A 13,506-nucleotide genomic window follows, 5' to 3' on the forward strand; every position below is an offset into this window, starting at 1 on the left:
TCCAAGGGGAAGTATTGTAAATAATTATATTAGTTAATAATATTGTGGATATTTTATTAAGAGATTTAGTTTCCTAATATCTCTGTTTTCTTGGAGCTCACTTCAAGCTAACTTGTATATATATTCCCCAATTGTTAATGAAAGATTGATCTCTTCTCTTCTTATGTTCTTCCTTTACAATAATTTTCACAATTTCTTTCTCCATTTTTTAGAAGTTAATCATCATATTATGCATCAATACCAAATTTCTAGATACGTAGTACAAGACGCACATAATTAGTTGAGTATCTCACTTTTTACACAGACAATAACTATTAGTTAAAAATGACACAAACAATGGTCAATATAGAAGGGAATTTTCTTATTAATTGCAACACGACTACAAGATAAGAATTTATTCAGATTCCAATCTCTGAAATACTCTTTAAGGCTGGTTTCCATTGTCTTCCACCATGACTTTGATGCCTGCCACCATTTAGTCTTCTGCTGACACCATTGCTGTGGTTCTGCAATATGTCAAACCACCATCAGACACCCCACTATTTCACTTTAAATACCTCCCAGATGGATTAGTACCAGGTGAAAAAAAATTACTGTTAAAAATTTTTCCTTTTTATAAAATATATAGAGTTATATGACTGACTAGGAAAAATAAATTCACTTTTAAACTTTTGAAACAATGTATGCCCGCACAACCTGACAAATAAAATGCAACTTTAATAACACGAGCTTAGTCGAGTCTAGTTTTCACATTCTAATTCCAAGATTCAACATGGTTAGAGACACGAAAAAGTTTACAGAAGTAAATTAGTTGTCTTAGAGATCTACATCTAAAAGTTATATAGCATAATCTTAGAGATCTACACATAAGAGTTAAAGAGATGCGTGCAAGTGTGCATCTATTTAGTAGTATGTTAATCCAGCAAAATTATGCCATGACAGCAAGATTAAGCACATGTTTTTACATCCATTAATTAAAAACTAAGATAATACTGGCAATGGATTAGTAAATTAAACCGTATCATCAGAAGAAGAGGTGGAAGTTGTAAATCTGGTTATTTAGCCAATTAATTAAGACCATGCTTAAAAGTGTCCTCTCTCTGGCTCTCTGCTTGTTTTAATATATATTTTCCAAAAATCGAGAATGCACAAATGGTAGAAAAGAGGATGACATGGCAACAGGTTGTTTTGATTATTGTATTTATTAAGAAAATCAAAGATCTAAAAAACCAGTGGTTAAGTTTGCATTGGAAGCAATTAAGTCCAAAGCATTATGCACTTCATAATACTTGAAGCAAGTAAATGCACACAATAATACTTAGAAGTAAGTATAACAACAACAAACTGTACCTAATCCTGACCTAAAGTGGAGTATGGGACTTGAAGTAAAAGTTTAGCAAGCATTCAATATTTTTACTTAATTTAATCACCAACAATTATATAACAATTACTACTATAACCAATTGATCATACAACACATATGGACAGTAACATATGTAAAATGTGTTTGTCTTTGAAAAATGATTTATACCTTGACTAAATTAGTTTTTGATGCCAGCACTGGAGCATTATTGGCTGTCTGATCCTTATTTTTGCTTATTTCAAGCACTCCTCTTTCCATCAACAACTTCCCTAGCTTCATGCATTTCTTGGCAGCAAATTCTTTTAACACATCTACAAATTATATGCACACATTTATATATAGTTATTCAATTATATCAGGACAACATGAACGAATAAATTTGTATTCATAATAAATTTATTTCATTTTTAACAACGAGTTAGTCGTTAGCAGTTAGTTTTCCCTATTTAGTAATTAAACAGGGAAAAGCATTTACATTAATCAAACCAGCAACCAAACAACTAGTATGTTACTAATAATGGTAAGTTTGAAGTCTCTTAAAATGCAATTTTCAGTCCCGATATAGCTAACAAAAAAAAAAAAAAACAATTAATTAATTAAACAAAATAGCTTAATTAATTAATTAATTAAGTTGAGTTAGGTACTATACCTTGGTAGGTAATGAGTCGATAAACTTGGCCAATAAGCAGAGTATCGTCTGAACGAAGCAGCTTGAGTTGCTTAACAGGCAACCCATTATCCGACTTAGCTACCGGGGATTTATTCAAGACTTGTGCCACGTAATGACCGGGGTTTGAATTCATGACGTCACGAGCACTAACTGACCAGTAAATCCGTTCTACTTTATATCCTGGATGCACTATTACCACCGTTGCCGCTTCCGCAGCTTGACAGTTCCCCATTATTTTATCTTAACTAGTTACAAACAAATATATAAATATATTTAACGAATGTATATATATAAAAGTATTTGCTTAATTCGTTAAACGAAATGTTACAAGGATATATAGTTAAAAAAAGAAAAGAAAAGGAAGTTTTGTTGTGAAGAAATGAAAATGGAAATGGATGATTATTTAACGAATGAAAATGTTGATGATGCATAATGTACGTATGTATGAGGGTATGGATGTACCTTAGTAAAAAGATCGATGTAGGCCGTACAATATATGTAAGTGACGGCAACACGTTGATCGAAGCTAGAGTGAGTTATAGTAAGAGCTAGGAGTACTGTGAAGTGAAGATTCTCATTGATGATTTGATTTTGATTGACTAAGGAACAGAGAGAGAGAGAGAGAGATAAAAAGTCTAATGGAATGGAATGGAGGTTAGTGAATTGAAAATCGGGAAAGTGAAATTTTTGACTATTATATAACAGTAGGATGGTACTAGCTATCCTATATAGTAGATGAGGAGTACGTGACTTATTGTTCACAATGTGATGAAAACTAGATGGAATGGAGTGTAGAGTTGTACAATGGGAACTTTTTTTAATGTGATAACTGATAATGTTAATGTATAGGATATGATATGATATTTTTTAAGGGAAAATTACGTATATGGTAATATTTTATAGTGTACATCTGAGTTTAGATACCTATCAATTTTTTTTTTTACCAATTTAGTCAAAAGAATCTTTACCTAGCAAGGAACAAAATCAACCAATTAAATTTTTCCAAGTGTATAATTACTTTTCCTCTTTCCAAACTAATCTCATGTTTTTTTTTTAATTAATTGCAAAATTGGTCACCGTGGTTTATATGTTTTAGCAATGGGGTTCTTATTTTGAGAATTTTTTGTAAAATTGGTCCCTTTTTAACTAAACCGTTAATAATTGTCGTTAAGTCTGCACGTTGCGATCACGTGCAGGGATAATCTCATCATTTTAGACAACACAGAGACCATTCTTACAACTTTTATATGTACCTATATCCTTTTTTAATTTAATATATATATATATAACTCACTACAAATAATGTTGCATTTATCTACACTTTTAGTTAGTGTGAACAAATTAAAAAATTTTATCACGCTTTTATTTATGTAAAACTATGTATAACTAAAGATGTGTAGAAATTTCTTCACACTAAAAAGTGTGTAGAATTAAAAGTTCACACTTTTTAGTGTGAGCTTTCATAATTATCTTGTAACACCCCATTTGTCCACGCTAATTAAAAAGGTAGTGTGAACAAATGAGGTGTTACAAAATAATTATGAAAGTCCACACTAAAAAGTGTGAACTTTTAATTCTACACACTTTTTAGTGTGGAGAAATTTTTACACATTTTTAATTCTATATATTTTTACACATATAAAAGCATGACAAATTTTTAATTTGTTCACACTTATAGTTAAATGTGAACAAATGCAACATTATTTGTAGTGACTTTTTTATCAGACATAATATGTACAACCACAACCTCTAAAAAGATCACCGGAAAATCAATCTTAGACTGAAATATCACCGGAAAAATCAACAACAACTACTACCACCACCGCCTGATACTAACCGGAAAAATCAACAACCACCACCACCAACCTTTCCTTACAACAACAAAAAAGCTTTTGACTTTTTGTATACCAAGCTCAAATCACAAAACCCACCAAAAGAATATAGATATTGATATAGATCTATATCAACAAACACATCTCCACCACAAGTCCACGCAACCACCTTAACACTCTAACACTCTAACCGGAGCTTGATGGTGATTTAATGGCAGTTTCATCTCATTGAATCTTTTTGCTTATTGATGGGTTTGTTTTCCTTTCTTTTGTTCTTCCGTAGCTAACACCAATGAAAAAATAAATTGGTCATTTATTTTTCAATAGAGTCACAATCGAAACAAAGAAAAATAAAAAACAAAAATATGTATAGATATAGAATATAAAAGAACAAGAAGGTTGTGTAAGTAGTGATTTTATAATGGTTGACTGGTTGGTGAATTAGTCAACTAAAACCAAATCCACAAAATATGAAATTGAATTGGAGGAGTTTTGCTAGGCTTAAAAGAAAATATGTATAAGTACAGATACAGGTACTCATATATAAGATGAATATAGATTTGATGTGTATGTATATATAATTTGTTTCTGTATTTATTTATTTAGATGACTTATATACTGTTTATATTATATATATATAATATGTATATATATATATATAGGAATTGTGAAAATGGGTAAATTTTTGATAAATTTGAGATTTTTGTTAAAATAATTAATTTTGGGTGAATTTGAATCTGGTAGTGTTTGTTGATGAAGAAGGCGATGATAATGTAATGTATTTGATTTTTGTAAGTGGGTTCCAAAAAAATGTAATGTGTTTATATGGAGAGCTGCTATGGATAGGATCCCCACCTCGACTGCTCTTCAAGCTAGAAACTGTTGGTTTGATAATCCGGAATGCGTATTTTTTAATTTTGGATTTCACTAACAGGTATGTATTTGATTTTTGTAAGTGGGTTCCAAAAAAATGTAATGTGTTTATATGGAGAGCTGCTATGGATAGGATCCCCACCTCGACTGCTCTTCAAGCTAGAAACTGTTGGTTTGATAATCCGGAATGCGTATTTTGTGGGGATGGAATTGAGAATGTCGATCACCTTTTTTGTGAATGTATCACAGCAGCTAGAGTTTGGCAGCATATAAGCGATTGGTGCAAGTCTCCTCCTTTTTTCGTGTTCATTATGAAGGACCTGCTGGAGTATCATGAAGTTAAAGGCAAAAGCAAGCTAGAAAAGACGGTTATCAAGGGTATTATAATGATAAGTTGTTGAAGTATTTGGAAGGCAAGAAACGAGATCAAATTCGCAAAGACCAATTGTAATGTGACGAGAATTATTCAAGACATCAAGGCTTTCGGATATTTGTGGTATAGGAATCGTACAAAGAATAAGAGTTTAACTTGGGAAGATTGGTGTAATTTTAAGTTTGTATAATTCTTGTATAGTTACCGCCGGCGATTTGCCGGGGTGTTTGTGAATAAAAGTTTACTTTTCAAAAAAAAAAAAAAAGAAGGCGATGATAGATACATGTATTTTAAATTAGAGTTAATTAAAAGATTGATCTCTGTGGTTTTTCCATTTTAGCAGTGAGGGTCCTTGTTTTGAGTTCATTAGCGATAAAGGTCCCTTTTATAATGTGTGAAAAGATGATATTGCCCCTACACGTTATTGCCATGTGCAGACTTAATAGCATCCGCTAACGCTCCTGTTAAAAAAGGACCAATCTTGCAAAAAATTCTCAAAACAGGGACCCTATTGCAACGATATTTGAAAAGGGACTCCTTTACTAAAAGGTATAAACCACATGGACCAATCTTTGGTTTATAAACCAAAACATTGTATATCACATACACTGATACACCCTTTGAAATACACATTATTCTCTATTTTTTAGCTGCCAGCTCCTAGTATTCATTTACGATATATAGATAGTGATCTTATGCTTTTAGAGTCATGAAATTTTTCCTTTGCTTCATCTTAACATAAAACTCACATATTATTTTGGGAACATTATGTTATCTGCTTCATCTTACCTTGTTTGACATCTTATGTTTATTGTTATATTCTAAACCACTTTTAAATACGAAGTCATCTAATTAAGACCAGGGCTGTCTCCAAAGATTTATGGGTCTTGGCCGAGCAGAAAAAAAAGGCCCATCGGCTAAGCGCAACAAATTATATATATATATATATGTATGTATATATATGTATATATATATAGAGTAACACTCCAGTGAGAACAGTCTTAAAATAAGAACGGTGAGTACACTTAAAAAACATCATTTTGATGCATTAAAAGTTCATAAAACTAACATAGTGCTTAACTAATTATCATTATTTAAGTGTATAACAACACATTGGCCTGTCAAAATAAAAAAAATCATGTTTTTTGTTTTGTGCATCCATCTTGGATGCATATTCTTCAAAATAATGCATCCACCAAAAAACGTGATTTTTTTTATGTTGACGGATCAATGTGTTGTTAAACAGTTAAATAATGATAATTAGTTAAACACTATGTTAGTTTTATGGACTTTTAATGCATCAAAATGATGTTTTTTAACTGTTCTCACCGTTCTTATTTTAAAACTGTTCTTATTTGATTGTTCCTATATATATATATATATATATATCAAGATAGGAAGTTTACATTATATGAGCTAAACGTTATATCAATAAACATAACAAAAAAGTTATTTTTAAAGAAACTAAAAAAAAAAACAAAATCATACTAATGAATTACTCCCTCCGTCCCACTAGAAGTGTCATGTTTTCAATTTTCAAAGTCTAACATTTGCAACTTTGACCTTAAATAGTTTTATTTGTGTTTGATAAAACTGAAGAAATTTATATGAATTGATTGTGTTTTAGACGTGTTTTTTAATGTTATAAATTTTATCAAGTTTTATATATCACAAAAAAAATATATTTATGGTCAAAGTTTAAAACTAAAGACTTTGAATATTCAAAGTAGGACACTTCTAATGGGACGGAGGGAGTAATATACGACAAATAATAAACAAGAAAGATAAACATGGATGGAGTTTGCAATTAGTTTTTATCTACACAAAACAATAGAAAGAATTATAGAAAATCATCACCTACAAAATAAATGAAAGGTGGGGATGATTGACAAATTGAAATTGTGTAAACTTTGACAGCATCGCTTAGACTTCGAAGAAGCAGACAAGTAACAATCCCTTCTTATTTTCCTTTATAATCCGCATATAAGTTTTAATTTTATATATATAACAATAAAAAATAAAAAATCGGGTCCCCTAAAAAATCGGACCTCGGCCCGTCGTTCACTTTGCCCACCCTTTACACCGCCCCTGATTAAGACGTCTTGATTAGAATCTAAAACAAGGTTTTAATCACATTTAGTATTCACTAGTATTTCTACTCGGGCGTTGCCCCAGGAGAAAAATATAAATCTGGTAATAAAAGTTACAAAAACATTAAGCCGAAAAACAAAATTACCCGGGCGGTGCTCCGGGAGAAAAAAAAAATCTCGTGATAAAAGTTAAAAATCATTAAGCTGAAAACTAAATATTTGTGCCAAAAGTTAAGAAAATAAAAGTTGTAATAAAAAGTAAAGAAAATGAAACTTTGGTAACAAAAGTTTAAAACCAAAATCTGTGCGGTAAAAAGAAGAACAAAAAGAAAACTTTTGGAGCGAGATTTTAAAAAATGAAAGTTACAGTAAAAAAATACAAAAAAAATTAAAAGTTTTGTAGCAAAAGTTAAGAAAACCGGTTATACGTTAAAAACCAAAGAAAATGAAACCTTGGTTGATAAAGTTAAAAAACTCGAAGTTATGTGAAAAGAAGTAGCGAAGATGAAACTTTTGAGGAAAAAGTCAAAAAACCAAAAGTTATGTGAAAAAAACAAAAGAAAAGAACAAAAACTTTAAAACAAAGCTTTCGTGACAAAATTTAAAAACTCTAAAGTTATGTGGCAAAAAGTAAAACGGAGAAAAGTAAGAAACAACGTTTCCGTGACGAAAGTTTAAAAAGTAAAAGTTACGTGGTAAAAATAACAAAGAAAAACACTTTTTTTGCAATATATTTGCTTTAGATGGGTTGTACCTAATGTTTAAGGAGTTGTAATTTAAATATGAAAGTTGATAGACGTTAAAAAAAGGACCTGATTTGTTGTATCTTTTATGAATATACTTAACGATCGTTAAAGCTATTAATTGTTTTTGTTTTATGTATGCTTTGGGGTGGTTGTACCTTGTGTTAGACCACTTGTACTCTTAGCTACAGTAACTTTCTTCTCACAAAAGAAAAGTTACTTTTTAGTATATATATATAATTACTCCATTTCTGCAAACAATATGATGCCCGTCACCTGAATCGAGATACATTTCAATAATAAAATGTTTGGTTTATATACAAATTTTAAACTCGATCTGAACTAACATCTGAAAACAGCAACCCAGAGTAAGCTTGTGGATCAAAATTGAACATTGAAATTACTAATCTCAAGTGACAGTTAGTGGTACCCAAACAAGTAATCAGGATTTTACACTAACTAATAAAGAAACATTGTGGTATGCGAGTACAAAGTACTTTAACGAAATATAAGAAGTCCCGAAACATTATTCCTGATAAACATTGTTTTGCTTGTGGCGTTAATAGAACTTGTATATGGAGAATATAGAGGTGTATTTTCAAAGTGTGTATGTGAAATAGAAAATCAAGACACAACAAGTAGATTTTTACAGTCGTGATACTCACTTGAAAATTCGGGAAACACTAGTAGATTGACTAGCATATAGTTTCAGCCGTGATTCTCTATTGGTTCATGTTTATTATTCACTTGGTAAAAGCCAACACAAGCAAGAGAAACAAGGGTTTATTTTGGGAAAAGAGGAAATCATCAAATTGATATAAAGCTTAGTACAAGTTGTGAGGGCCCATGGACACTTGACATGGTATAATTGGTCCATTATATTTCTTACTAGAAGTGTTAAAGTGTGGAGGGAATAGTTGCCATTTTGGTTAACTTACTCAATCTTTTCTGCAATCAAAACCTTTCAACTCACAACTATCCAATCCTTACCCAAATCACTTGCAATACATATCTAATTCATTAAACTTACCCAATTTCATTTTTTTTTCATTTTTTTTACTATACCAATAATTAAAAATCATATAAACATAAAACATAAACTTAATTCCATTAAAATAAAAAAACCACGTTACATAAATAATATTAAAAACACATAATAAAAACATAAATAATACTAAAAACACATAATAAAAACATTTCATATATTACTAAAACAGATAACTAACACTCGGAATAGTCCGAGTCAACTGTGTTGTCACCGTCGTTGCGGTGATTGTAGCGGTAGGGCTCAGGAGAACCGGCTTGGTAAGCCGCTTTGTTCTCAGATCGGATGAAATCACGTTATTCACATCAGAAAGGTATTTAGAGTCGTAATTGAGGTGGGTTTGGATGACCATTTTACAATCACGAAGGTCCTTTATAGTAAGTAAGTTGTGTGTGAAATGTAAATTGGAAGAAGAAGATGGTAATAAGAAATATTGAAGAAGAAGAGATAAAGTTAGTATGTAGTGTGTGAAATAGGTGGGTGTTATATAAATAAAGGGGTAATTTTTTTATTTTTTTTTTAAACCTGGCTAACGTTCAAATGTGGGGGGCCCCACTTGCTTTCCAACGTCTCTCTCGCATACCCGCTCGTCAGCTTCCAAGCTCAATCCTATACCTGATTTACAGTACCCGAATGATACCCGAGAGGATGAAACGGTGTTACCGATCGGGTTTGGGGTACCCGAAACCCCTACCCGAGAGGTATTCCCTCCACCCTAAGTGGTAAGGATTTCATGACTAAATAGGTAAAATTATTTGGAGTTGTCTAAAATAAGACATACACTATAAAATACGACCATATACGTAATTTTTCCATCTTTTAATGTGTAAATTATTTAAATGCAGAGTAACTTTTTTTTTTTTACTTAAAAATAAATAAAAACATGGAGAAAATATGATATCAGTGTGTGTGTGGAAGAGGGGTTACTAGTTTTATTAGAATACAAATAATGTAGTCCATTCATATGTAAATTTGATTAGAGATTTACGAGTAATTGGTTTAATCAAATTTTGGATTGTAATTTGAATCTCGGATTTGTTATTCAGATTATACGGATCAAATTATGAAATGTTTTATAAATTTTGAGTTCAATCGAATAATCCAGATAAAAACTTCACCTGATAATATATTGTCTTTTGGTAAAGTACATTTTATATTACAAGTTTCGTCTCTATCTTTTAAAAATGACACTGAACGTCGGGAAGATATGCACGTGTTTGTAAATAAACGTTTGGGAGAAGATTGTCCAAAGGAAAAATTGATTACCTTGGGAAAGTTCGATAGAGATGTTAAAAGATAAAAATTCAAAACTCAAAGAGGAATTTGGGTCGCATGACTAGTGAATTGATAAATCACAAGGACCTAGAGGAATTCATTCACTAATGAAATGTTCGATTATCACTTTGACATCAACATCCACGCCTCGAAAGATTGTTTGATGAAGACAAAAACTTCTTATTCGTCCCACGATTTTTTAGCATTCTGCAAATATATGTTTCATATGGAACTGTAAGTCTTCAATCGTGTTTGGAGTTGGTATATTTTAGTTATTTTAATCTTAGTGTAGCTTCCATTACTAGTTAGTATTGATAAAGTATTCATTATATTCAATTAATTTTATCTCGATGTATGTTGTAAACTTTTCGTTTGAAATAGAGTTTTCACAGTTTGACAAGTAAATTACCTGTTATATTTATAGTACTTTATACTTCTAAGCCACTTACTGTGTCAAATTACATTACAATTTCACAACACGAGTACACAATAACCACAAACAGATAAATAGATAACATGAACAGTAGATGAAAAATCACAATTGAAAAATGTATATTTTTGGTCTGTAGTTAAACACCGATCAAAAAACAACATAACTAACAATTTTCAAAGGTAACTGCAATATACAAAGATGGATAAATGGGAATCCCCTAAGTTCGTGTACAATTCATTATCCGTGCATACCTTATTACACAACCTTCGTTGGCAAGCAGGTGCAATCCCAGCAGTAAATCCATTTTTGCAGTGAATTTTGTTCTCGTCAACACTCTAAAGATACATAGAGTGTAGATGGACAAGGTCTTGCAAGTGCAACTGACGTCGATTCAATGTCACCAAACACCGAAAACCAACTGTTTCCAATGGTACAAGCAATGTCATTATGTAAAGATGAAATCTATTGTTTTCTACGTGATGGTTTTGCAGGTGCAATCCCAGCGGCAAATGCACTTTTTGTAGTGAATTTGTTCTCATCAACACTCTATGCGTACATGGAGTGTAGATGGACAAGGTCTCACCAGTGCAACTGACGTTCGGTTAATGTCTCAGAATACGTCTAGTGTCCATCTGACCAAAAGATTAACACGAGTTGTTTGCTATTTGCTTCACACTGTAAAAACAGTTGGTTAAGTTCCGATTATAAAGCAACCAAGTCCCCAACCCCATTAAAAAAAACAAAACAAAACTGAATGACATAGTTTAGTACTTCAGTTCATTTCTAAAGCATTACGATTTTAATTTTGTCATCTGTATGAATTCTATAAGCACACGCATCTTAAATTTCTTACTGCCTTCACCTTATTGGAACATATATACACAACATGCACATATTAATAATATTTGAAACAAGTTTAGCAAGCTTTCGATACTTCTACTTCAATCACACAATTATAAAGTAATTCCATAATTTAACCAAATCTTGCCCAAACATTTATTTAAAATATTAAAAAATTAATAAGCGGAGGGGTTTCTCGCCCAAATTGGGTGCATAACTGATTTATACCCACTTTTCTCTCTCTCGCTATATATATATATATCAAGCAAGCTAGTATATACATGTTACTAGAAGTTCGGCTTTTAGTTTAACGAGAGCAAGTACCCGCGCGTTGCGGTGGTGAGATGGTGGGGTAATAGGTCATAGGGTGTGATAGCCAAATGCCTTAACTGTATAGGCTCCGCTCTCGGATTTAAAAATTCGTCGAAAATATATCGAATGACATCTCTAATGAAAGAGCATAAAATTTTATGAACACCCATGTAATTATTATAATTTATTGATGTATGGTTTTTGAGATAAAAGATTTTAAATGAATCGAAGGAATAAATGATTTATGAAGGAGAAAAAAAAAATGAGTCCTAGAGATTTGAGGAGAGTGAAAGGGTATTAGGTAAATATAGAATTGATATACAGGTATTTTGGGAAAGTAAATGTTGAAACTTAAAATGCAAACAAGGAAGATCTGCTTTATAATATAGTATAAATAAATGATTTATACCTTGACTGAATCTGTATTTGATTTATTGGCTGTATTTTCGCTTATTTCAAGCACTCCTCTTTCCATCATGAATTTCTTGGCAGCAGATACTTTTAATACATCTACAAATTTGAAAACTTTTATAATTAATCATCAACTATATAAGGAACTGGTAAGAGTCTTACGATTTTCGATGATCCGGATCTTCCGTACTGGATTGCAGTACAAAATCGTCCCGATCGCTGATGGAACGAGATCCAGATTGTTAAATTTGGCGTTCCCAATTTACGGTGGTAAACGGCTTAAGAAAGGTCAGATAAATCAAGATCGAGATGAGGTGGAGAACTGGAGACGGTAGTGGGTGGTGATGTGGGACTTGGGAGGTGGAATAGATGAAGCAGAGAGTATGACTGTGGAAAGATAAACTATTTGGGTATTTTCCATACTTAAAGATTAAGCTTTTGTCTATATTCACCCCTTCTCTTTCTTTTTATGTGCAAATTTTGTTATATCTTTTTATGTTCACTTCTGATCACTTAATTTTAAAAAGTTATCCAAAATTAATTCTGTAACCTTATTCAATGTTTTCAATATTAATAATATACTAGATTTTAGACCCGTGTTCAACACTGAACACATGGTTTACAATATTATCAATATTTGATTTTCATACATTAATTCTTTAACCTTCTTCAATGTTTTCAATATTAGTAATATACTAGATTTTAGACTCGTGTCCAACACTGAACACGGGGTTTACGATATTATCAATATTTAATTTTCATATATTTTAAAAGCTTATAATTTTGAATATATACGGTTCTAAGTGTTATACTTTGCAAGTTGTAGTACAATAATCACAGGTTCGTCACTGTCATTATTAGCTGAGACATATTGATGAATTTATCTGTCGTAGTGATACCACAAAGTACATACTACAATAATTTATCTATCGTGGAATTTTTAAAACCAGTTGTACTAATAATGTGATATTATTATGAAAGATAATTAAGAATTAAAATATAAAAATAATTGTGATCTTGTACTTGACATTCAAGTATATGTATTTGATCATGATGCTACCCCATAGCATGAATAGATTTATTTCAATCACTTGTCATATGATAATTAGATAACAATTAAGATTGTTTTCATAAATTTTGATAACAATTAGGACTCTTGATTTGAGTAACAATTGTAACTTTAAAAAATTAAATATAAATACTTTTTTAAACTTTAAAAAAAAATCATCTCAAGTTGATGGCTGAT

At 31.2% G+C, this 13,506-nt stretch overlaps 1 protein-coding gene and 2 long non-coding RNA genes across 3 annotated transcripts; 1 reads left to right on the forward strand and 2 right to left on the reverse strand.

The window, feature by feature from the left end:
- Positions 1-274: 274 nt before the first annotated feature.
- LOC122580670 lies at positions 275-2,637 on the reverse strand. Its single transcript, XM_043752938.1, has 4 exons — positions 2,496-2,637; positions 2,013-2,278; positions 1,532-1,674; positions 275-506 (listed from the first exon to the last, which is right to left on the reverse strand). The coding sequence occupies exons 2-4, from the start codon at positions 2,263-2,265 to the stop codon at positions 399-401; spliced, it is 504 nt and encodes a 167-aa protein (XP_043608873.1). The 5' UTR covers positions 2,266-2,278; positions 2,496-2,637; the 3' UTR covers positions 275-398.
- Positions 2,638-3,801: 1,164 nt separating this feature from the next.
- Positions 3,802-5,450, forward strand: LOC122580129. Its single transcript, XR_006320748.1, has 2 exons — positions 3,802-4,117; positions 4,610-5,450. It is a non-coding gene; the product is annotated as an uncharacterized LOC122580129 (long non-coding RNA).
- Positions 5,451-10,795: 5,345 nt separating this feature from the next.
- LOC122578808 lies at positions 10,796-12,640 on the reverse strand. The gene is made up of 2 exons (XR_006320552.1): positions 12,259-12,640; positions 10,796-11,372 (listed from the first exon to the last, which is right to left on the reverse strand). It is a non-coding gene; the product is annotated as an uncharacterized LOC122578808 (long non-coding RNA).
- Between the last annotated feature and the right edge of the window lie 866 nt (positions 12,641-13,506).

The sequence above is a fragment of the Erigeron canadensis genome, chromosome 8 (genome assembly GCF_010389155.1).
Source record: "Erigeron canadensis isolate Cc75 chromosome 8, C_canadensis_v1, whole genome shotgun sequence".
Classification (NCBI taxonomy): domain Eukaryota; kingdom Viridiplantae; phylum Streptophyta; class Magnoliopsida; order Asterales; family Asteraceae; genus Erigeron; species Erigeron canadensis.

What these genes read in the sequence shown, in the direction of transcription:
- LOC122580670 (XM_043752938.1), bottom strand. Translation starts at nt 2,265, where the DNA reads ATGGGGAACTGTCAAGCTGCGGAAGCGGCAACGGTGGTAATAGTGCAT. An exon ending in TCGACTCATTACCTACCAAG is followed by an intron (nt 1,675 to 2,012) that starts GTATAGTACCTA and finishes TATAATTTGTAG; the next exon opens with ATGTGTTAAAAGAATTTGCT. An exon ending in CAAAAACTAATTTAGTCAAG is followed by an intron (nt 507 to 1,531) that starts GTATAAATCATT and finishes GACATATTGCAG; the next exon opens with AACCACAGCAATGGTGTCAG.